The sequence below is a fragment of the Trematomus bernacchii genome, unplaced genomic scaffold (assembly GCF_902827165.1).
Source record: "Trematomus bernacchii unplaced genomic scaffold, fTreBer1.1, whole genome shotgun sequence".
Classification (NCBI taxonomy): Eukaryota; Metazoa; Chordata; class Actinopteri; order Perciformes; family Nototheniidae; genus Trematomus; species Trematomus bernacchii.
This window is the reverse complement of record NW_022987958.1, coordinates 26,850-52,371: the sequence shown is the minus strand read 5'-3', so window position 1 is coordinate 52,371 and position 25,522 is coordinate 26,850. Positions and strand designations below refer to the sequence as shown.

Sequence of the window (25,522 nt, the reverse complement as noted above, 5' to 3'; positions counted from 1 at the left end):
ACCGGCTATTTGGAGTGGAACGCACCCACGGCAGACAGCCCAAACAGTATTCGAATGCGCCACTTCCGGCTGATTTCGGGGAGCCCCCCCCCCTCTCCAGCAATAGATTGATCTGATTGGCAGATTCAAATCTGCGTTGCTGCCTCTGTCTGTTGATTCTGTCGCTGAGTGTCAAAGAGAAAGCATTCATCAGGTGCAAGAAACGAGAGGAAAATACAGCACCAGAGTCAGGTATGTGTGTGAGCATTTAAAACTATTTTAAATTGAAATAATTCTGCATGTACACTATAAGTAGTCTAGTTGCTTAATCCGTATGTCCCGTCTCTCGGCACTACACCAGCTACATTAACTATGTTAGTTCCCTCGTGTATGAGTGTATAACCGGTCCGCAGCTTTGTGAACATTCAATTTCGAAGATTTTCGATGTTACAGTCAACTGAAGTCGACCCAAAACTGCCAAAAATAGCGGACCTTTAGATCGCTAACATTTTAGCATAAGTCAATGGAGTTAACATAGCGAAAACTAGCCCCACGGCTAACGGACATTTTCTGACTGGTGACGATGATGAGCTAGTTAAGTAATGTAACCACAGTTAGTCTATGTCTTGTAAATTCCCCTTGTTCTCCTTGATCTGCATTATATCGTTCGTGTTTTAGTCAGGCACATTTAGGGACAGCTAATGTAGTTCAGCTACGGGTCTTCGAGCTGGTTACACATGTGCGTTCAGGACATTATTGCGCATCGTCACATGCATAATTACCATCGTCACAGAGAGAATGCGTTCGTGAAGAATGTGAGCATATATGCAGATCTTTAGTGTTGGTAATGTTATAAGATTGTATGCATAGTGTCCTGCTCAGTCAGTGTGTTAATGAGTCTTGATGTCCCGTTTTAGTTTCTATGTTGTTCAGGAATTGAGCTAATGCTAGCTAGTTAGCTAAGTTAAGCTATGATAGTGTGTGGATGAGATGCTAACTTAGCTTTTATTAGCCGTGTGTGTTTGCAACGTGTCTAATGTTTTTAGCAACAATTAGTATTGCTGTTGCTTATTATTAATAACATCGTCTGGTTAGTTATTGTAATTTGAACCTTATTTCTATTTCTGTGTATTGCAGAAACCATTCATCATTCTCTACTCTACGTTAGGCTATGTGTTGTGGACTAATGCATTCAAGTTAGTTCACATTTTAGTTGTTATTGCCCCTGCTGACAATTGTGTGGATAATATGTAGCCTACAGTCAATGGCATTTCACATTTTGCTCTCCAGTGTATGTTATTTTAATGTTGACCCATAATACTATATATCTATATATTTACAGGAGCATTGTTGAAATTCATAGGTCGAACTAAGCCTGCAGAACCACAAGTCAAGAGGACAGAGGAGCCAGATAGCAGTGGTGACTGAGACAGAATAAATAAGGAGAGAGGGCCCATGCAGAGGCAGACATCAGTAGTGAGGAATCAGACCCAAAAGATACGAGGACAGAGGAGCCAGATCGCAGTGGTAAGGAACGCACTGTCATTTAATTTCACTGTTATTTTACTTTTCACATATCACTTTATTCACTATTCAGCTTAGTTATCCTTGCCATGAAGGATTGAATGGATGAATGTTCTATATTATTTTAATGACAGATTGAACCACAGCAATATTGTTTTAGAGATTTTATATGTTTAACTGCTATGCCTGTCATCTCTGCTCTGTGTCATTGTGTTGTCTCCTGGGTTCTGTAGTGCCTGGAGTCTGTCTTTTTATTTTTTCCTCCCAAACCCCATCCCCTCAGGATGCCTTTTGCCTCCTGTCAGGTCATCATTGTAATAAGAATTTGTTCTTAATTGATTTTCCTGGCTAAATAAAGGTTCTACTACTATTTATTCAGTTATTTTATTACTGGTATGCTAATTGCATTATGCGTATTGTTGTATATTGTATATACGTATGTATTTACTACTACTACTTACAAAATCAAGGGTTGTAGCTTTGTGTCAGTACTATTTCAGGGTTTTTCTATGCCTTTGTTCATCTAAATTCTAATACTCATAGGCGACTACCACTCCTGCCGAGGCCCAGTTCTCCCTTCCCACCACCCCAGGCTCATTGTGCTAGGTAAAACTCTCATTCAATAAAAGTAGTCTTTTAAAGGTGGGGTAGGTAATTTTGGAGAAACCAGCTCGAGATTGCTAGAATTTGAAAATACACAGCTGGAAAAAATGTGCCACTTCCTTACAGAGCCCCTCCTCCAACACACACGAACGCGCACATGACCAATGAGGGCACGAGATAAGTTTGTGCACAGATGGAAGGCTGACAGGCAGGTAGGCCATCCAGTCATTTCAACCGGGCCGGCTAAAATGATTGGTTGTGCTTTTTACAGTACCACGGCTTCCACAGATGATATTTTTTATGGATTTTTTGTCAAAGCACTTCAGATATTCATTGCTATCAGGATGTTAAGAGCATTCCATGGAATATAACAAAAAGTGTATCTCGAGCCGGTTTCTCAAACTTACCTACCCCACCTTTAAAGATGAATGCAATTACATTTAAAAAAGTTTTAAACAGAACTGTCACAGATGCAGATGCTTGGTCCAAATTCCATAAAATATACCAACCAGTAGCGCCACACTCAGACGAAAATGTACAAAGCCTATTCTTCCACTATTTGTATTCCCACATTATTCACCAAGCCAGCCCATGCTTTAATATAGATATTATGGATATTGTTATAATTTCCTGCTGTCTTTTGTGAACTTCTAATTATTTGTAATTGTTCTGTTCCACAGATGCTGTAGTAAACCACCATCCAGGGACCAAGACATCAGATATAAGAACATCCATTAACACAAGAATTTGTGAGTAAGGCACGACAAAAACAAGATGGACGATTAAATAGGGTACAAGACTGTTTTTTTGGCCCTGTTCCGGACCTTGTTTTAATGAGTGATCAGCTCATGTTTAAAGTTGTCACCAGGTGAAACAAAAAACAAGATTGTTAAATAGGATAACAGACTGCTCTTTTTGGCCCTGTATGAAATAACAATGCATCATTTATTAACTATACCTATACAAAATGTAATACATTTTCCCTTCATTATGTAATAACACCTCCTTTTGTAATAATTTGCCCATTATGTAGTAAACAAGTTCAATGCAAATATGTAATACATGTCGCCACATTTTGAAATATATTATTACATATTGCTGTGGTTATTACAAATGAGTTGCAAACAATAACATTACAACTGTTTATTTATTATTCAACCATGAATCATCCTTAATCATAATTTAAAAATATTTCAGTAGAATATCTTTCATTGGCCAAACTAGATCAAGTGTTACCATATTCATTAGCCAACATGGATATCAACATCAATTTTGGGATATATTTACAGTTTGGTTATGGTTACATAATGAATATTACAGTTTTTTTAAAAGGGCAAACTCACGCATTTTGTAATAACCATTGCAAAATGTAATAATTTATTACAAAATGCAGGGACATTTATTTTATATTGCGTTCAGGCTGTTACAGAATGCAGCAGATTATTACAAAATGTGGGTTTTATTACATAATTACATAAAATGTTCTTGAGTCATTACATAATGTGTTGTTTAGGCCTTTTCTTTTATTCTTTCCTTGTCCTTCTTTTAATGAGTATTTTGATAACTGTTACACATTGATAGAAAAAAACAAATTAAGCTTCTCATTATTCAGACTCAGCTCTCAGCGCTTAAGCTTCTTTTAAATGTTGATAAAACCAAGGTAATGCTCTTTTCAAAAACTAAAAAGACACCAGAGCCTGTTTTAGATATTTTAATTACACAAGGAATAAAACTTGAAGTGGTTGCCTGTTACAAATACCTTGGTATCTGGCTTGATGATTGTCTCACTTTTAAACTTCATGTCAATAACCTGCTTAAAAAACTGAGGGTTAGACTAGGTTTCTTTTCCAGGAACAAGTCCTGTTTCTCACTTGAGGCCAGAAAAAGGCTAGTCACTGTGACCTTTTGACCTGTGCTGGACTATGGTGATCTGATCTATATGAATGCACCTGCCAATTGCCTGGTCAAGTTAGATGCCGCCTATCACAGTGCACTGAGATTTGTGACAAACTGTAAAGTATTAACCCATCACTGTACCCTGTATGCAAGGGCAGGTTTGCCTTCACTAACTGTACGGAGGCTCAGTCACTGGTACATTTTTATATACAAAGCCATGTTAGGGAAACTTCCTTCCTACATCTGCTCCCTGATCTCACGGCGAATTGTAAGTGGCTACTGCCTGAGATCGAATGCTGTGGTTTTATTAAATGTGCCAACTGCTAGGACTGTCTTAGGGAAGATAGCATTTAGATGCGCAGCTCCGCTAACTTGGAACAGTCTGAGCAATTTGGTTCCACTAAATGTTTTTAAAGCAAGGATAGATGCTATCCAATCGGAAACTGTTGGAACCTGTAAATGTTACTAGCTATGTAAACTGTAGTCACTGTAAATATGCTGTATGATGTCCTTTTTTGTTTTTCTGTTATGTTTATATGTATTCATGTGGAACCTACTTGCAGCAGGTCACCCTTGAAAAAGAGATCAATGATCTCAATGGGATTCACCTGCATAAATAAAGGTTTGAAATTAAATGAAAGATTTTTTTTTATCAGAACATGCATTTCTCCTCATTGTGAACATATATTGCACTCATGTTCAGAATATATGGTACGTACATGGTCTTTTATAAATCTGAATATATATAGTGCATACATGTCCCCATATAATTGTGAATATATAGCGCATACATGTCCCCATATAATTGTGAATATATATATATAGTACATGTCCCCATATAATTGTGAATATATTCTGCATACATGTCCCCATATAAATCTGAATATATAGCGCATACATGTCCCCATATATTTGTGAATATATATAGTACATGTCCCCATATAATTGTGAATATATTCTACATACATGTCCCCATATAAATCTGAATATATAGTACATACATATCCCCATATATTTGTGCATATATATAGTACATGTCCCCATATAATTGTGAATATATTCTACACACATGTCCCCATATAAAACTGAATATATAGTACATACATGTCCCCATATATTTGTGAATATATATAGTACATGTCCCCATATAAATGTTAATATATAGTAAATGTATGTTCACATATATACACAACCAATATATTATATATATTTACATATATTACTCAATATATGGAAAGCGGCAATTACTGATGTATTATCCCATATATTACAATATATTATCACAATATATTATTCAATATATATATATTGTAATATATTAACACAATATATTATTCTATATATCTTCAATATATTTTCAATTTATTTTGTAGATATGAATAAATATGTTTTTCATGTGATTATTAATCAGTATCACTTGGTGTAGCCAACAGCAAGATTTCCTTTATTAAATCTTTTCAATTAACCAGTAAATCAGAAAACAAAATAATGCAATATATTGACAGTTAATATATGGGGAAATATATTTTCTTTGCGTAAGGGTCCACATGCTGCTCCTAAATGGTGAGGGCTCATGCTCCCAAAGGCAAAACACTCAAAAAATGCACACTAAGCCGTTTTTACTTTTCCCCTTTTCAGAAAAAATAACAGGGGTAGCGGAGACAAATGTCATCCCCCTGGGCTCCTTCATGCCAATATGGGCAACAGTGGAGCAGAAGTCCCATCAGCCATTGCTGCTGCTCATGGAGGAATGTGTGGCAGCCACTACGCCTGAGCTGCAGGCTAACAGCAATGTGTACCCCATCATTACAAATAAGGGGTGAGATCCAGTCTCTGATTTCTTTCATTGTTTTCTGGAGTTTAGTCCTTATCGCTTATCTGAATTTCTTCAGGTGTCTCCTGGACAGTGTGAAGGGAAACTCCAGGTTTCTCCCTCGCTACCACTCGTCTGCAATCATCCTCTACCTGCAGTCCTTCAAGTTTGGTCTCGGCGACGAGGTGAGGGGGTAAATGTAAAGTGCTCTAAAGAATATTTGGTTCCTAGCAAACATGTATGTTTCATGTGCTCCTCAGGTGTACATTCACTGCAAACTGCTCGCATGGGATCCTGAAGTTCTAAGTGAGAGCAAGAAGCTTGCCCACTATGTAAAGGGAAATGAGCGGTAAGGGAATTGTGATATGTTGGAAGTATGTGAAAATGTTCTTGCCAGCAGTTTAATATGATGAATGAAACTGATGCCATGTGCAACAAGTATGCACCATTAGCCAAGGATGCTAGCTTATTTTAGCATAACATATCCAACTTGAAGTACATCAATGCATGTACTTTGATCAGTATTGTGCTTTTTATATATCTATAAAAAATGATCTCCTGCTAACTAAAAGTATAGACAACAATTGTGATGAATGATAATTGTAAAATATTTGAGAACAATATATTTATTTTAAAAGGAGGGGCACTCAAATGATTAGCCAACCTAATGAGATTTATAAAATAAAAAAAGCCCTGAGCCTTTGTAAAATGTTAACCTTTTTCTGCATTGTAGATGGAAATATATCTTTTGGTCATTAACTTGATATTTATAATTTGACCAGTTTTTTAGTTTTTTATAGAAACATCATACCATTTTTATAACAGCTTTTTTCTTCTGTGTATACAAAATGTTTTAAAGCCATGCTGATGTATTTGAGCCTTAACGATTGCTGCTTCCTCAGATGGGAACTCCTGGATGACCCCATGCAGAGCTCCATGTGTGACTGCTGTTCTAGGACCTGCAACACTCGCTCCAAGAGAAGAGACGAATGGGGTATCGCTTTTATGCTAACTTGTATGCTTTTATTATATAGTGTATAGTCTTTTTCATTATGAAGTTATTGTTGTTTTTTTCCACCTCAGAATCCAACGGCTTCATGCACACTTCTGTGTTGGGACCCCTGATCATAATGGATCCATCGCAACAAAATGCCCACAATGCATCAGATGTTTCCATTGCTGACCAAGGTTAATGAGTATTTATTTATTTATGGTATTTGTCTTGAAGTTTTTTCAAAACTTGCCATAAGACTAACGTTGCTAAACATTTTCTCAACAGGAAGTCCAGTCTAAGATTGGGGAGACTGAACAGAGGGCCCAGGTGGACGACATCCATATGCAGATTAAAGTTGTCTATAATCTCTGTATAAATAAAACTGTTAACTCCTGTGGAGTATAAACGAGTATCTTTACTTCATATGAAGGTCCTACTGTCCTCAACTGTGTCCATCTGTCCTATCAGTAGAATTTTACTAATTATGTGTGACTTTTGTCATTGAAAGATACTGTCAATTATAATGTAACCTTTAATGGCCATGTGAGTTGGAGTATAGCCGCTGAATTTTTCTTTCACTTTCCATTTTACAGTGAGCTCTGCACATGATATAAATTCTGAAATTACATACACCACCAGATTTAAAAGTTATTGGTGATCTGTCTGGTATTACAACTATGGCAATTATTTATGTTGAGCCTGATTTGAAAAGACAATTCTGATCTGATCTTCTTTTCTGGGCACTAATGCCTGCAGTTGAATGTAGCATAGTTTACATACTTTCTGGCCATGAATATAAAATCAATAGGGATGGCCTGCATGGCACGTGTTTATGCAGTTAAAAGAGGACATCATAGCAACACAACTAATATTCAGGTGTGTGTGGATATTTTCTCACACTGAATACAACTTGAATGAACTGAAAAATGTACCTTTTCCCTTACCTTGAGTTTCCATTAGGTCAAAGATATACAAATAACATATTTGAATAGGACAGGACATCTGATAAAGGAATACTACCTTCCCCCAAATTATCATTTGTTTAGAAATGACTCACCTTTTAATTCTCAAAGAAAACTATTTCTTGCATGACTTGAAGTTGAACAAAGAATCCCAGCGTATACATATATTAATGTTGATATATATAACAGCAAAACTAAATCAAAACATCAGTAAGACAAGCCATGCACTATCATCCTTAAAGTGTTTTAAATAAGAATTTCATGTAGTCATACAGGATAATAAATTGATTAACAAATGGTGATTTTGTGCTGCTGATGAAGCTGAATACAAATGAATTGGGTGTAAGGACTAATGTGATTGGATGCTCCCCATGCTGTAATCAGTGTGCTAGCTGCTGCAGCTGGGACTGTTGACAGGCACCAGGTGAAAGACGTTATCTTGATTAATGCCTCTCAGGAACAAGGTATAAGAACATGCACTGTGTCAGTAGCAAGCATTCAGTCATGATGGTTTCATTTTGTCAAGGTGCACTGCTTCTGAGCCTGGCAGCTGCCGTGGCGGTATATGCAGGTAAGACTGGAAACAATTAAAGTCATGTTATTATCCTTGACTCAAATAGTTGAGTCTAAACTTAATTTATTTGTGTTGCAGACATTAAAGTGGACTGTGGGCCAGATTTTGTGACGCTGATGTGGACAGAAAGCCGACCCCAGGCCGACACGTCGCTTCTCCGTCTGGGTAGCTGTTTCCCAACCAGCTTCTCAGCAGGAGAGGCCTACTTCTATGTGGATCTCACTGACTGTAACTTTAGGAGACTGGTATGTGTATATATATTTTAAACCTGCAAGCTGTGAGTCTGCTATATTTCCTGCAGCTCTCTCAGGGGGATCTTTGTCTCTCTAACAGGTTACCGGGGATGCACTGGTGTACAGCAATGATCTGACCTACGTTGCTTCTGCAGATTCTTACAATTTGGCCTTCACTCACCCAGTTGTCTGTGCATATGAGAGGTTAGTGTTCATACCAACTACAACACAAGTTGCTAAAGGGTGACACCACCCTTATCTAACATTTCCATTGTGGCATTTTCATGGCCTGGGAAAGTTCAATTTGATAATAAGCTTCTCCCTCTCAAAGCCACCAACCATGGAAGTCCGTCTCAAACTTGTGATGTCATCAGGTATAAAGTCTGAAGCTGCTATATAGACAATGAATGGGAGACTGATTTAGGGAATCTACAGCCTGTTTCTGTTCTATTCCCAAATTAGCTTTATCTCTTGAAGTATTCTCAACAAATGCACCCATTTACTGAGAGCAATCCCTAAGGCAGTGGTTCCCAAACTTTTTGTGCCCAAGGCACACCAAACGACAAGTAAAAATCTCAAGGCACACCTATTGTGCAAAATAGCCCTTATAACACGTGTTATCACTCATATCATGTAAAATATCTGTAAATGTGCATAATTATTTACTAATGCCAAATAAAATGTGACAAAGACAACTATATTACTCATTAAATATTTATTAACGAAATATTTCAGAAATTATAAATGTAACGTTTCAGCAATCAGCATTGAAACATGTGCTATTGTAAATATTTTTGCTGACTTACAAATTAGTGAGATACATGTGCCTGTCGGGGCGCGCAGATTTTTTTAATCCTTGGTGGCCCTTTTAAATAGTTATTAGTTACCCTGAATATTTCTTGTCCCGTAGTATGGCTTTCCATTTCTTTGCAGAAGAAAAACGTCTCTTTGATAGAGTCAGCATCAACATATCTGACGTTTGCCAGAAGTTGGGCAGCCCCACTTATGTCAGTAGATTCGTCTATTTGTAGGGAAAATCTGCCGCTCGCCTGCAGTTTCTCTGTAAAATGTAGCTCAATGTCTTCTGACATGTCGTCGATTCTTCTTTTGATTGTATTATCAGACGACGGCACTTTGGATAGCTCATTTGCAGCATCTGGACCCAGCATGATACCTACAATTTTTTTGCAAGCGGGGAGGATGAGTGTCTCCGCTATTGTGTGAGGTTTCTTCTGCTTTGCAATGAGCTCCGCTAGCATGTAACTAGCCTCCATTGCCTTTTCAGACACTTTCACACAATCCAACAAACGGTCTTGCTGCCTCTGGTTCAGATCCCGCGCTCTTTTGAAGTAGGCCAAGTTTCTCTGAACATGGAAGGGATGTTTGGTTTCCAAGTGCCTCTTCAGCTTGCTTGGAACCATGTTCGCATTAGCTAACTTCTCCCGACAGACGACGCACTCGGGCTGAGGATTGTTGACATCCCCGGTCCAACTGAAGCCATAAGACAGGTAACTGTCATGATACTGTCTGCTGACAGTTTCTTTCCTCTTTTGGTGGTGGGTTGTCGGCAGTCTGCACTGGTGGTTGGTGGTTTGCTCCGCAAAAGAAAGCGCTCCATTTTCCCTCTTGCGTGTTTCTCTGTTTTAATGTTGTCCTTCAGCCTTCGATGTGTCACGGTCGTATAATTCCCACCTGCAACTGCGTTACCTGCGAAATATGGGGTTCCGTGAGGATTTTTTTTAAAAAGAATTGTTTTTAGGTATAGAGTTTGCCTCTGTATTATGAAATGAGTGCATACTGATATAGTAAATTAAAAAATAATTATTTTTGTGTAGTTGTATATTGCAATAATAACGTATGGTTGTCACAAAATCCCACGGCACACCCGGACTTGCCTCACGGCACACCAGTGTGCCGCGGCACACAGTTTGGGAACCACTGCCCTAAGGTACATTGTGTTTTTCCCAATTCATTGTCAATTGAGTTTTTCCCATATTGAACATCATACATTTAAGTTCACTCTAGTGTTTTGCATTTTGGAGGAAGTAGTTAATGTCTACTTATTTTGGACTGTCTTTTAGCATAGGAGTAACGGTTCATAACTAGAGAATGCAATTCCTGAAGAAATTGCTAGTGGGAATACTTTATGCTAAAAAGCTGACGCTGAATTGCTATGCTGAAATGTAATGTGTAAGAAGAAAGTGAAGAATTTAGATTGAAATGATACATGAACACTGGGGGCTTGAATGTGTGATAAGAAAAGAAAGTGGAAAAGCAGCAGAATATTTGAACTGCAAACTATTGAACTAACTTTATGGCGAATGATCTGTCACCATGGCAACGGTATTTGATGACACCCCATAATACGCTTAGATATGTGGAATGCTTCATCGTTACCAAACCTGTGAAGTTTGGAGCATTTTCACTGAAGTTGAGAACCATGTTTCATGGCGAGCATTGTGTTGCCATGGCAACGGCATTTGTAAAAATCTATCAACTGTCCCGTAGATGTCTTCATGGCTGGACTGTTACCACACATGTGAAGTTTTAGCACTTTTTGACAATTTTCATAGGAGTTATAGCAATATCGTGTTTTATTGCAAGGGATGCGTTGCCATGGCAACAGATTTTGAGGAAAATTCACTAATGGTACAAAGACATGTTGAGGGCTGGACCATTAACTGTCACCTGAAGTCTGGTGTTTTGGCCATTTTCATATCGGTTACGACAACATCGTGTTTTATGGCGAGGGATGCGTTTCCATGGAAACGACATATGGTGAGATCTCAGATTTGACATAGAGCTGTTGAGCCATGGACCGGTGATATACAACTGAAGATTGGGGGACGATTGGACCGTGTCCATTGGAGTTACAGTGACATCGTATTTTATGGTGAGGGATGCGTTGCCATAGTAACACCACATTACCCAACATCAGATTTGATGTAGAGCTGTTCAGGGCCACAGTGTTAACCATCATGTGATGTTTGGTGGCGTTCTGAGCATGTCAATTGGAGTTATGACATCATCATGTTCCGTCACACAGGTGTTTATGTTTTGAGCTAACAACGTTATGAAACACCTGTCCTTGAGCCCAGAGATCAAAGGTTTCCATGGTGATGTGCAGTAATCAGTGAGAGGAGAGCCTTTCCATTGTACTGAATGAGGGATAAACCTCTTACATGTGAACGTTTTGTTGAAGAACCGTAACAGATATCGGTGTGAAATTTCAACACGTGAAGCATCTCAAGAACCCTTAGCATCTGAAGTGTGCTTTTTGTGTACTTTCGGGTCAATAATGTGGCATTTTGGGCAGATTAACTAAAGGTGTGCGGCTGCTGCTGTGAGGAAAGATGAGCTTGAATTTACAATGGGCTTTAATGGAGACATGTTGAAAGTTTGTCACTTCATGCCCTCATGCATTTTGTTTAATTATTTTTCATTTTTCAAGATACGAGATGTTTTCATGTGTAACATTTTAAAGTTGGAATGAGGTTTCTGAGTGAAAGTATGAAGGAGCAGTTGAAGTGGCATGATGATTTTTCAAGTCTGAATAGTTTCTCCATTGACTTCCATGTTAAAAATGTGATGAATTATGGGATGTATCTCGGGAATTATGAATGAGAAAAGTAATGGCAATCGATTCCCGACCGAGCTGAACGTTTTGTTTCAACGGAGAGTTCCTGCGATGTGGGAGCAGAAGAGCAGCAAATAACCTGGCGGAATAATAATAAAGAATTGGTCCGTAGAACAAGTAGTTGGAATGCGCTATCAGCATTCCCACTAAATGAGCTTAAAGCAAATGTGAGTAAACAACTTTGCAGCATTTTCTGTATCATTCTGCTTTATTTTGTGCAGGCCCAAAGACTGGTATGCTGCGATCTATGACCCGGTGTTTAAAACCTACAGTCTAGGACAGTGGTTCTCAACTGGTCAGGCCTCGGGACCCACTTTTTACTTGGTCAATACATCGCGACCCAACATTTTGAAGCACTCAAATCTATTCAACAAAAAATCGTGCTGTAATATATATATACGCTTTTGAGCATACAATATTAATAAAAGTGAAGTACAGTGCATATATCCCTTATATCCCTTCACAGAACTAAAGTATGCTTTTAAAAAAGGTTTAATGAGATGATGGAATTAAAGCTGAACTATATAAAAAGGCACACATGCTGAAACCCAACCCCAGCAGGGGGGTCTGGGGGGATTTTCCCCCAGGAGATTTTTAGAAATACTAACATAAACTACGCATTCTGGTACACTCTGAGAAGAAAATCGGGCCTTCAAAATAAAAGTTTGACTTTTTCCAAAAAAAAAAAAAAAATTCCAATTTTTTTTTTTTTCCAATTCTTTTTCTTCACTCACACATCCGCGACCCACTCGAAACGGGTCCGCGACCCACTTTTGGGTCGCGACCCCACCAGTTGAGAACCACTGGTCTAGGAGATCTGCAGTTTTAACATTGGCCTCATGAATGGTGGGTAACAACATGAGAAACTCTCTACTAACGGCAGCTCTCCCTGACTTTTGTAACTTACTGACTCTTCTCCTGTTTACTGCCCTAGACGACTTCTCAGGCCCTGCTGAATCTACACGCTTTCCTCTGGGCTCCATCATCCCCATCATGGCTAGTGTGGTGCAGGAGACCCATCAGCCCTTGCTGCTGCTTCTTGAGGAATGTGTAGCAGCTACCACACGAGAGCTTTACCCTGAAAGCACCATGTACCCTATAATCTCCAATAAAGGGTACTCATGGCAATGAGCATTGATTTAAAAAAAACGTATTTTGGTCGAAACCTGGTAGTAATGCTAATACATTTTCTTTAACCCAACAGATGTCTTTTGGAAAGTGTGTCGTCACGATCAAAGTTTGAACCAAGGCAAAAGTCATCGGAGATCCGCCTATCACTTCAGACCTTTACGTTTGCTATGGGAGAAGAGGTAAATTGGCCTTTACATTTTTTTTCAGATTCAAGGCTTTATTTTGGAAACTGAGATTAATTTATGCCATGACGCCTATATTTTCCCTCTACTCAACAGGTCTTTATCCACTGCAAACTTTTGGCTTGGGATCCCAATGGTCTTGACAGCACTAAGAAAGCCTGCCACTTTGTCGAAGGGCATGGGTAAAAATATTACTTTTAATATATTTGAATTGTAGGTTAATTTGTTTTACATGAGATGACTTATTCAGCTTAAGCCCAGTCTACTGAAGATACAGATGGATCCCATTCATAACTATTCAAACTTTGTGGAATCTTTATTTGGAAGAGTTGAGATGCATTTTAATTATCTTTTCATCCAATCTTCATGAACTCAGTTGGGAGTTGCTGGACAACTTGGCCCAGAGCAGTCTTTGTGACTGCTGTGAATCGAAATGCAAGTCAAGGAGGCAGAGGAGTGTTGCGTCGGGTATGTACACAACTTCTGCTGTATTACACTTGTTTGGTTGACTTGTACTAAAATATATATGTTTGCAGAGAAACATGGAATGGTGCAAAAAGCAGTCATTGGGCCATTTACCATCACAGATGTGAATTCCTGAAGGTAAGGGTTTCGTATTGCAATATACATTTATTCTGAACGGCTATATTAAACGTTGTTCTCCCAACAGGAATGGATCCATTTAGCTGACTGGTTTCTTCAATCTGAATTTGTTTTTTATTCTTGGTTCTCTTTGCATTTCAGATTGTATGTGGCCAATAAAAAAAAATGTTTCCGAACTACTTAATTGAAGTTCTCAAATTATTGAGTTTGAACATTTCCAGGTCTATTCAATGTCATGAACTTTTTTTTTTCCCAGAAATATTGATCACACTAAATCTTTGAAAGCAATATGATTACATTCAACTTTTTGTTCAAATTTCCAATCAAGAACTCTTAACAGTTAATGCTTATCATGTAAGTATTTTTATTCTGTATTCAAGCAGGTCAAGGCTAAACTCAGTAATTGTCCAAAGAATATTATGGCTGAACAATGAAGAGAATGGATTCAAAGCTTTTCAGCACTATACTCAATTAGCCCTTTTTTTTTTTTTTTTTTTTTTTTTTATGGACTTGTTCCATGAGGTTCAACATGTAATTGTCAACTCTATGTAAATTGCAGACTGATTCTTGGTACATAATACACTCTATCACTCCTCTTCACCTTAGTTGAAATATGTTGATGTTTTTGTTCATGACTAAAGAGACTGATTTAGCCTAATATGTATTGAACTAGGAGAGGAACTGTCTTTTTTTGCATAACCAGCATACAAAAAGTATTTCAAGCGACTGAACAGATAAAGGCAACCTACAAAAAACAACCTCTGGGATCCCCCTTAATACCATAGGCCTACTTTTTCCAGGCACATTGAATATCTTGAACGTTATAGCTTGAATATTTCCATAGCCAAATTTGCTCAAATGAAAAATCATACTGATTCAAATTTGGCACTCCGATACACTCAGTGGCGGCGCCAGGGTATGGCTGGGGTAGGCTACAGCCATACCAAGAAATGGCTTAGCCCCACCATGAAAAATTATGTTAAAGTAAGCAAATTGAATAATAAGCAAAATGTTGTGAACACGGCTTGCGAAAATATATGGGACGTGTCCAGTGGCGACTGGTCATTAGGGGCAGGCACAGCCCCACCTAGTGTCAGCAGAAAGTATTACAAATGATTACAAAAAATGCAAAAAAAAAATTAAATATATTTTAAGATCATGTTTAATCTGATTCGTCTGTACATTGCTGTTTTAGTCTGTGTTCTAATTAGTGTCTACAGTGTGTGCCTATTGAGCTGTTTAGAGCCATGTGGGACAAAACCTGATCATGCCCCTCCCTCTCACTGTCTAAGTGAACGGTGACTGTAAAAACTACACTGCGCATGCTCAGAGTATTTTCCTATTGTGTGTGTGGCAAAAAAATAATGACCATAGGGGCACTGAGCTGCCATCCCCACCATACGTCGTCTCACATATTTCAGAGCTGATTGGCTGTAAGTACGTGTGTCGCGTAAAGTGTGGTGTATGAAGAGGAGACTTTTGTCCAGAAGGATAGGCAAATGGACTTCATCTTCAAGTCAAGGTAGGACCGCAATTTTATTGAAAATGGGATCTTACTAAGAGAGAACAATTCAATATTTAAATGATAAAATTACATTTTTTGGGTATCCTTTTGTTGAACTGTCTGTTTAAAATTAATCAAAGCATCAGACAAAAAAAGCTTTTGAAAATAATATTATATTTTGGTTTAGGTCAAAATATAATATTTGTAAACCTGAAGAGTCAGTGCCAGTGCCTCACCAGCCATGAACCTTACTGCACGTCACTGCAGAAGCTTATATATAGACATCTAAGTTTTTTGTGCCCCACCACTTTTGTACATATAAAAACGCCACTGGTCGTGTCCACAACACACAAACTGATCCTGCTGTAAGAAGTGCACGTTGCTGATGCAATATGGTTGAGACCATTCGGGCTTATGCTAGAAGAGGGGTGCAAGGAATAGTGTAAGTAGTGGGCGAGTTTTATACACTAAAGGTGTGGAAATTCTCTGGCGTTATAATATCAGCGCGGCCGCGGTCAGATCAAAATGCCTCCGAATGCAATTTGAATAGACCTACAGCCAATCAGAGCAACGAAACGTTGGGTCTGCGTCATGCATTACTGATTGAGATCAATCGGAACCGCCATTCAGTATCCCCATTGGATCTTCAATGTATCATACGTCACGTTCACAGTGATCCCTTTTTATTTACTTCAAGACAAATGTGCCGTTTTATTTCATACAGTTCCATTTTGATTGAGACAGGGAAATAATCTAAACCTCACGCGTGGCGTTTCACTGTCAAGGGGGGCGATATAGCGTGTATGTAATTACATTGCAAATACTGACTTGAGCCCCACTACTGTATGGGTTAGCCCCAGGGACGTGCACAGGTACGGGCTAATGTTGCCCGGGCAACGGCCCGTTTGCCCTTTTTGGCTGACCTGCCCCTCTGGAGAGAGCGAGAGGTTTTTTTTTTCTTTCTGTTGTGGTCGAATCAACATGATAAGCCTACAATTAGTATTGTAGTGTCTCGCTGCGGGAAACACACCAGCTTCATTCTTCTACTTCTTTTGAGCTGGATGCAATCCTACCTGGAGGGGGAGAGAACAGATGGTGGAGGTAAACGGTACTCTGTCCCCCCCCCCTCCCAGTGAGCTGTGGTGTTCCACAAGGAAGCATATTAGGTCCGTTACTGTTCCTAATTTATGCAAATGACATGTCATCAGCATGTGACTGCAACTTGTTCCTGTTCGCGGACGACTCAGCCCTGCTGGTCTCTGACAGGAGCAGATTGCAGGTTGAAAAAACCCTCAGCTCCGAGCTCGGCAGAATCTGCACCTGGCTCGCCGATAATAAATTATCATTACACCTGGGTAAAACAGAGTCCATTCTCTTCGGTTCGAAACATAATCTCAGCAAATCCGACGACTTCTCAGTTGCAGTGGGTGACATTATTGTCACAAGTAAGAAGGAAATTACATACCTAGGATCTATTCTTGAGGCAAACCTCTCCTGTGACAAAATGGCATCCAATGTAATAAAAAAAGTCAATCAAAGAACTAGATTCCTATACCGGATCTCCTCTCTGGTAAACAAAAACACCCTGAAAACTCTGGCAGGAGCACTCATTCAAGGGTACTATGACTATGCTTGCACGTCATGGTACCATAGCACCTCCAAGGCGCTAAAAATAAAACTTCAAACATCGCAAAATAAACTGGTCAGACTACTGCTTGACCTTTCATCTAGAACCCACCTCACCTCTGCCCACTTTGACAACCTAGGATGGCTTAGAGTAGACGACAGAGTACAGCTACTTGCAATGGGCCTGGTCTACAAGATCCACTACACCTCTATGGTACCCATGTACATGTCAAAATTCTTCCCAAAGGTCAAGGAATACCATGATCATAACACCAGAGGGAGCTCCACAAATCATGTAAAACCCAGATTTGGCACAAAAAAAGGGGAATACACATATCGCAATTATGCCACATCAAGGTGGAACGCTCTTCCCACAACTGTAAAGGAAAGTAAAACTATACTTACCTTCAAAACCTCTCTTAAAGAGCACCTTCGGGGGAAAGCATTGCAAAACTGGCCCCCGGTAATGGTACAAATCTCAACCTGTCGTACAATGGACAGCTTCCCCCCCCCATCTATGTATATACTCGCATTTTAGACTCTGTTACTAACTGTATATCTGTAGACTTGGTATGTCTTAAATGTCCGGTTAGGATGTATTAGAACGAAATCTAAAATGAAAATTGTAAATAAGCCATCTGTATGTAAAAAACCACCTGTATGTAAATTGTAAATAAGCCATCTGTATGTCAAATATGTCTTATATGTCTTAAATGATATGATGAATTGGAAATGGGGGACCCTGATGTAAACAAGACGAAAGTCTTTCTCTGGTCTGCATCCCCTTAACAATTGTATGTTTTGAGCTGTACTGTACTGTACCCAATATACAAGCTGTTAATAAACTTTTCAATCAATCAATCAATCAATTACTTCTACTTCTTCTCCTTCTTCTTGTAATTGCCCGCGAAATTTTGAATGAAGAACTCGTTTCAGTGTGAACTCATTCCACAGTATGACCACACAAGCGTTTTAAACCAGGTGGCCTACGTTTTTATTAATTATGTTCTATATCGCTAAGTGTGTGATTACACATGTTACGTATTATATATATATAATATGTATTATTGGCTACTGTATTGGTGCCGGTGCATTAAGACCACCTCTAGTGTCGGATTTTGGAAAATGGATTTTGAGTTTTCTAATGGCAGGGACTTTACTTCCTCTTGACACCGTCGGTTATTTACAAAAAAACACCTAAATATACTTGTTATTGTGCTTCTGTCTTTCTGTGTCTTTCCATCTGTAAACTCCCTCACCCTCTCTCTCTTCTCTTGATCGCCCTCTCTCAGGAGAACACTTCACTGTCCCGCTTCATTGTAGGATTTCTGCCATGTCTCTACTTCAGTTTGACCATCTCTGTTATGAAGTTATGGAATACTAAATAAATAAGTAATTAGATACCTTACCGTTACTGCGCTCATAAAGAATGATAAGAATAAGAATAATGCATATTGAACTGGTTTCATTAAATAGTGAGTTTATTTAAGGTTAATTATAGAAGCCCTATTTTATCAGTATGTCTGCACAGCAGTTACAATGCTCAAACTACATTGAATTGTCCCCATTTTCTCTTTAATAGTTACTAACATTAGATATTTTAATGAGATATGGACCGCAAAACAAAAAATGTCCCTGGTTTTCATTTGAAAAATCAAGTCACCGAATGCAAGTAGTTGCCTTAGCTTATTTTGTAATGAGATGATGATGTGAATTACTGTTCAAATTAGTTAATGTAATAATCGTTTTGGTCTTATATTTTTTTTCAGGGGGAGGCCCTTTTTCCAGTTTAGAGCAATAGCCCCTCCAAATGTCTGTGCACGTCCCTGGTTAGCCCTACCATAGATTACCCAACAAAAATACTCTGTTACTGACCAATTAATTTTAATACCCTCACACTCACGCAATTGTTTAATACTCAACAGAATTCTACAAAATAATCAGCTAACACAGAGACAATGGTCTTCTTTAGTATTCACTACACACAAGAGCAGACAAAAAACTAAAATGAATAATTATTAAATGAGCAGCCAACAATCAAAATTATGAAGTTACTGTTTAAGGACATTACAGGCAAAAATATCGTTTTTTCATGTACTTGTACATTTAGTTATTTTGGTCTATTTTGCTTCCATGTTTTCTTTCACTCTAATGGAAAGAAAACTTCAAAAAAACACAAATAAATGGTGTTCGTTTTACTACCATGTCTGAATTCATCTATAGATTTAAAGCTAATCTGCATATTTAAATACTGACTTGATGTAAGTAACTATCTGAGGAAGTTGTGAGGTGCTATGTTTTTATCCTTTTCACCTGCAATGCCTTGGTAACTGCATGCAAATTAGCTCATTTTAATTAGGCCTAGTTAACGCCTAATTTGCATATCAATGTGGTGGTTGTGAGGACGTTATATATTTTTGGAAAGGGAAACTGTGCGCAAACAGCAGTAGATATATATTAATTTATTTAAAAAAAAAAAAAAAAAAAGGGGAAAAAAGGGCACTTTCTCTGGAGGAAGAAAAAGGGCAAGGGCTCAAGCCCACTTTGATGTCTATGTGTGCACGTGCCTGGTGTGGTTGTATTAAATGCAACCACAGATGTGTATTGCAATTAACCTTTTGCATCAGTTTTGTATCAGTTGTAAGTTAGATACTAGATGTAACCATTTACACTGAATTGTTGTAAAGACTAGCATGACTGCATCACTAAATGCAGTAGAGAGCACCACCTGGTGATGAAAACTGAGCATCAGTGCAACATTAACAGTCATTCGTAGGTCATAACGGCCGGGTGTATGACTCAGATGTTATTAGGCTAAGCTGATTTGTGTGTGAAACCCACAAGAATTTAGGGGAGCACATAATGCTTTCAGCCCACAGCAATAAAAGAGAACAACAGTGTTTAAGATAAGAAAGCTGATGATCAATCCTTTCAAAATATGACTGCACACTTTGATTTGAGCAAATATTTCCTTTTGCTGGATGTGGACATATTTATTATGTGTTCACTGCATTTGAATGAAGGCATGTTGCAAGACTCATGCGCCCTTTCTTTGCACGTTTCCTGTGGGGGTCTTAAGATATACCGTGTGAATTTGTCTCTTGTGGTGTGGTCTAAGTAAGTGCACCATCAGCAGAGCTTTTTTTTTCTTTATAGTTAAGAACTTCATATTCTCTGCATTGATATTACTGTAATTGTCTCATGCAGGAAGCGTTTCGGCATTATGACAGACAACCTCAAGAGCAGCAAGAGAGAACAACACCAACATGCGCTGTCATGTTTACTGAAACATCAACATTTTTTTTATTTAGACACAGAGCTCACAGGACCAGAGAACTGAAACACAAATCTTTGATGCCATCAATGTGTGAAACTACAGAAGCTTCTGTCATGGGAACCTATTCTAATAGTAATACAAAAGCACAAATAAGAAACAAAGAGATATGGATGTCTCAGAATAAAATGTCATTGGTTTTGGGTTTTCATGCAGTTATAATGACGAGGAAAAAAAGTAGCATACCTGAGAATCAAACTAATTATAAAATATATCCATACGACTTGAGTTATAGTATATTTAAGCTTCTGATGCAAAGAGTGGTGCCTCTGTCCTGTTGGCGGATTGCTTTGGAGGTTTGCTTTTTTCACCTTAAGAAAATATAGCGCTTTTATATATAGATTTAGAAAAATCACTCAAGAAAACATATCATGTACATTTCTTCCTTATACAGTAAGCAGGATAAAGTGAATGTACTGTAGCATAATATTAGCACATAAACAGACGTTAACGAACTGGGCTGGCTATATTTCAGACTTTTTCATTGTCTTCTTGATCCAGATGATTTGTTTTTTTGAGAGAAAACAGTACACACTTGTCACTCATTCCAAAAAGAAGTGACACCAACCAGGGCTCCATTGCACAACAGTGGGCCTCCTGAATCCCCCTGGAGAGATAATAAATATACAACATTGCATATTAAGACACATACATACGCATGATTTATGGGGTGACAGGCAGTTTATTTCCTTTACAAAAGAATCAAAATGCACTCACCGCACAGGTATCAGCCACCACGTCAACGACTGAACCAGCACATATCTGCCCGCTGGTGATAACAGGCTTCCCGTTGTAATTCTTAGGAGAGTTGCACTTCTTTCTATCGATCACGGTCACATGGACAGACCTCAGGACATCTGAAAGAGTCGTGGCGTTGTCGTTTGTTATTCCCCATCCAGCCACCAGACAGCTGGTGCCAGCTGCTGGATATTTGTTGGTGTCCCCCAACGGGAGACATTTCACCGTCTTGGTTTGCATCACCGGTTTGTCAAGCTGATATAATAAAAAAAGAGAAATTTGATGCTGACCAGCTGTATGTTGTCTTTGAGAAATGTAAGGCTTGTTGTGAAATGAATGCTTCATTGATGTTTTGTACCATTTCCCTATGTTGGTGTCATGCATAGATTGTACTTATAGCAGCTTATTAATACTTGAAAATGATGAAACTTTCACTAAATGTACTTCCTTCAAGTTATAATCGTCAATCATCATTACAATCATAGTGGATGCCAGTTAATTCCATTCACTTTGACTTGATTTGGGACATTTAAAGAACATAAACAGATAACATTCTCTCCTGCCTTACCAAACCAAAAAGCGTATATTAAGATCAAACAAATATGTGCCTGAATCATCTTCAACTGTTTCCTAGATTGCAGATTGTTGCACCTTTGCTTCAACTTGGTTACTTGTGTTTACAACTTACCTTGAGCAGCATGAGGTCATTGATCAACGTTATTTCATCATAGCTGGGATGAGGAAAACTCTTCACCTTGCGGACCTGCCTGGAATCTTTTTCCTTTCCTTTAATGGAGTGCACTCCCAGAATCACTTTCTTAATGCTGAGGGAGAAGAAAACAGAGTTTACAATAAATGTTAAAATGTGTCTTCAGTAGCGTTAAATTCATACAGGCAGAATTTCGCTTTTATAAATCTGATTTGTATCCAATACTTGGGCAATCCTACTCTGCAAGTGTTTCAGTCTCTGTCCTGAAGTACATTTTTTAAGTCTATGTCGGACTCATGTGTCTGTTATTTGTGGGTGTTCAAGAGCTGCTATTACAAATGGAAAATGAACCCCAGTGCAAACAGTAGTTTTATTTTGATGTTATCTTTTTACCATGAATAGTATTTCAGGTTAACTTTACTGTTTTACCAAAATGCAAAATAATTTCTTCATTCAGATGAAAATAATTATAATATTATATAAAACATGTATCACCAGTATAGGTTATACATTAGTTTTAGTGCATACAGTAGGAATGTTTGTATCATGCTCTTACTTACAGTGGGCAGCAGTCAGGACCCATTTTGGATGGATCAGGGTCCCTCCACAGTACGTAGGCTGCATCAGAGCCATGAAAGGCAGCGAGTGGGGAGCCACTTCTTTCCCACCAATAATCTCAGAACCATGACCTTAAACAGAACAATAATTCAATAATAACAGTTCAATCATTTTGAAAAAAGTATAGAAATGAATCAATAAATGGTAAACCAAATAAATTGTAACACTCTGCCTCAGCTGCACTGTAATATTGAAAGTAAAGCATGACTATGCATTCTGCATGCTCACATGAGTGAGGTAGATATCACAAAGTAAATGCCTGCAATACAAAGAGTGTTTTACTCACATGATTGGACAATGAGGAGGACCACACAAGAGATAAAAACAATGAAATCCATTGGGCACAACATTTTTCTTATCTCTCTCTGATGTGACGGTGAATGCTCTTCAACATTATCTTGAAGCAAAGCAAACATTGGTATTTATGTGTTGCAGTTGAAGGATGTGGTCTGACAGTGGAAATGCATGAGTCAGCAGAATGGACGTAAGCAAGACATGAGAATTGGTGTGTTCGGTCTTCATTTAGAAGCAATGTGGTAACAGTTTTGTCATTTCCTGCTCATCATTAGCATTTGACAGTCTGTGTGTGGTGGAGGCTTTTTATTTACGTGAAGCAGGTCACATCATCAGGGTGATGTTCACGATGTGGGACCACCGCACCAGCTAAAACTGGAGGCTGTTGTCAAGCGTTTCAGCTACGGTGATGAGTGTGTGCTAAAAATGATTCGAAGGACTTCATGAGAAAGTGGAATATTGTCTAAAGTGACACCATGGTAAAGACACGTGATCAATAAGACATAACTCAGAGGAAGAGTTAACTATAAAGAGAAATGGATGCTTATGCAACCTTAAAACATAATTCAATAATTCACTTAATGTCTTTCTTGTCGAGAGTTACAGATGAGAGTACAGAAGCCCTTTTTGTATCTACATTAAATACTGTAATCTACAGCTGGTTAGTTAGCACTTAACTACCAGATTAGACTAGAAATATACTGTATCCTGGCTTTGTCTAAAGGTAACAAAGTCCATTTTCCAGTACCTCTAAAGCGCAATAACATTATATCTCATTTAGTTAATCAGTACAGCTCATGCGTGTGAGCTATGGCAAGCCATTTGAGTATTTATTCCATATCCTTGATATCAGACGGCAGCTGCCTACACTAGTTGGCTCTTTGATTTCACTTGTTAGATATATGGTCAAACTAGTTTGGCACTCTGCTTTACTAGTTAAATAAAACATTACACTAGTCACTCTTTTTCAGCAACTAGTGGCACTTGTGTCCGACTAGTCAACACACTCTCACTCCCTAAGCGTCCAGGAGCGACGCTTGGTCAGGGTCCCGTGGCGTCCAGTTGTGACGCTCCGAGGCTCCTTCAGCTTCATAAACGGACACAAATAGCTTTCAACTGATTGCAATGTATTCCCATCGGCGGCGGTATTTGACGCTTAGGGAAGCACGGCATTCGTTTGTGTCGGAGGCTGTTAAAGGCAATGTGAGCGTCCATTCCCATTGGATAACGGAGAATTGTACACCCGGAAGTAAGTATTCCCCTTACTGTCGATTGATTTGACAGTGATATCTCCACTACTCATCAACTCAAAAACACCAGATTACTGTATCCTTGTTAATTAAACGACATTGATAGATTTTAGTGTGTGTACAATGCTTTTGTCACGTTTTCCCCTTCAATTCTGAGAAACAAGTCGTTTTCTATGAGTTTTGGATGGCCGAAGACATTACATTACCCACAATCCTCTGTAGCAACCATAGACTGTATAAAAAAATTAAATAATACATTACTCCGAGTGTGCTTGCTTTTCTCTTTGGAGGTCATCACATAACGGCATTGTAATACACGATATATGACATATCTGCCGTAGTTAACTCTATTTATAGAGCCCTGATGACAAGACTTCTAGACAAACAGGAACTGCCGCCAAAACTGAAAACTTGACGTGGATCTTAAATATATAAGCAATTAAACAACATCTTACATTTCTTTTCACACAATACGTCTCCTTGCAGTATCAACACTAATTCGGCTGACTTTTATATTTGATCCAATTGGTAGATAGGCTGTATTTACGCCATAACGGTGCACAGCTGATAGAAAGGGACACCTACTGGTTAAAGCACGTTATTGCATTTTATAATTTTATTATTATTTAAATCTGATCAGCTCATTTTCAGACAGGTTTTTATATAAATGGATCAGGACAAAAAGAGAGAGAATCTTTGTTCCTGAAACTTTCAGAGTCTCTTTACACAGAGGGGACACATTGCCTTTAACAGCCTCCGACACAAACGAATGCCGTGCTTCCCTAAGCGTCAAATACCGCCGCCGATGGGAATACATTGCAATCAGTTGAAAGCTCTTTGCGTCCGTTTATGAAGCTGAAGGAGCCTCGGCGCGTCACAACTGAACGCCACGGGACCCTGACCAAGCGTCGCTCCTGGACGCTTAGGGAGTGAGAGTGTGTTGGACTAGTTACCACATAAGCCTTATAGTTACGCCAGGAGCAGCACTTGTAGCACCAAAGTCCCAACTTGTAAGCTTTTTGATGAACTAGTGGCCCTCTGACCGTACTAGTGACGCTAAAAGTCTTACAAGTTAACTAGTGCGCTGCAAAAGCTCTGACATGTTAACTAGTTACAAAAAATAGGTAATTTTGGAGAAACCAGCTCGAGTGCGCTAGAATTTGAAAATACACAACCGGAAAAAATCTGCCACTTCCTTACAAAGCCCCTCCTCCAACACACACGAACGCAGATGGAAGTGTTGCGATCTCCATATTGTTGAATACTTAAAACGAAAGTTAATTATAATCAAGTATAATCAATTATATTCTTGTATAAC

The 25,522-nt window shown here is 38.6% G+C and overlaps 3 protein-coding genes across 3 annotated transcripts; 2 read left to right on the top strand and 1 right to left on the bottom strand.

Moving 5' to 3' along the window:
* Positions 1 to 5,542: 5,542 nt before the first annotated feature.
* LOC117470999 lies at positions 5,543 to 7,213 on the top strand (the record flags this gene model as incomplete). The annotated part of the gene is made up of 7 exons (XM_034115780.1): positions 5,543 to 5,565; positions 5,641 to 5,821; positions 5,895 to 6,000; positions 6,076 to 6,164; positions 6,718 to 6,809; positions 6,899 to 7,003; positions 7,095 to 7,213. Coding segments are annotated over 7 exons (610 nt in total), but the record flags the coding sequence as incomplete, so codon positions are not given.
* Positions 7,214 to 8,230: 1,017 nt separating this feature from the next.
* LOC117470996 (zona pellucida sperm-binding protein 3-like) lies at positions 8,231 to 14,315 on the top strand. Its single transcript, XM_034115777.1, has 11 exons — positions 8,231 to 8,342; positions 8,424 to 8,590; positions 8,679 to 8,782; positions 12,437 to 12,499; positions 13,039 to 13,061; positions 13,150 to 13,330; positions 13,420 to 13,525; positions 13,625 to 13,710; positions 13,905 to 13,996; positions 14,065 to 14,131; positions 14,199 to 14,315. Exons 1-10 carry the CDS (start codon positions 8,246 to 8,248, stop codon positions 14,127 to 14,129), a joined length of 984 nt encoding a protein of 327 aa, XP_033971668.1. The 5' UTR covers positions 8,231 to 8,245; the 3' UTR covers positions 14,130 to 14,131; positions 14,199 to 14,315.
* A 6,725-nt stretch (positions 14,316 to 21,040) lies between these two features.
* LOC117470997 (granzyme A-like) lies at positions 21,041 to 23,030 on the bottom strand. The gene is made up of 5 exons (XM_034115779.1): positions 22,947 to 23,030; positions 22,599 to 22,731; positions 22,022 to 22,157; positions 21,313 to 21,588; positions 21,041 to 21,202 (listed from the first exon to the last, which is right to left on the bottom strand). Exons 1-5 carry the CDS (start codon positions 23,008 to 23,010, stop codon positions 21,134 to 21,136), a joined length of 678 nt encoding a protein of 225 aa, XP_033971670.1. The 5' UTR covers positions 23,011 to 23,030; the 3' UTR covers positions 21,041 to 21,133.
* Positions 23,031 to 25,522: the final 2,492 nt, after the last annotated feature.

Excerpts from the sequence above, each read along its gene's own strand:
- LOC117470996 (XM_034115777.1), top strand. The coding sequence starts at position 8,246 with ATGCACTGTGTCAGTAGCAAGCATTCAGTCATGATGGTTTCATTTTGT. Across the intron at positions 12,500-13,038 it reads ACCTACAGTCTAGGACAGTG|TTTTAACATTGGCCTCATGA; the intron begins GTTCTCAACTGG and ends GGAGATCTGCAG. Across the intron at positions 13,711-13,904 it reads CACTTTGTCGAAGGGCATGG|TTGGGAGTTGCTGGACAACT; the intron begins GTAAAAATATTA and ends TCATGAACTCAG.
- LOC117470997 (XM_034115779.1), bottom strand. The coding sequence starts at position 23,010 with ATGTTGTGCCCAATGGATTTCATTGTTTTTATCTCTTGTGTGGTCCTC. Across the intron at positions 21,589-22,021 it reads ATGACCTCATGCTGCTCAAG|CTTGACAAACCGGTGATGCA; the intron begins GTAAGTTGTAAA and ends TTATTATATCAG. Across the intron at positions 21,203-21,312 it reads TGGTGGCTGATACCTGTGCG|GGGGATTCAGGAGGCCCACT; the intron begins GTGAGTGCATTT and ends TTATCTCTCCAG.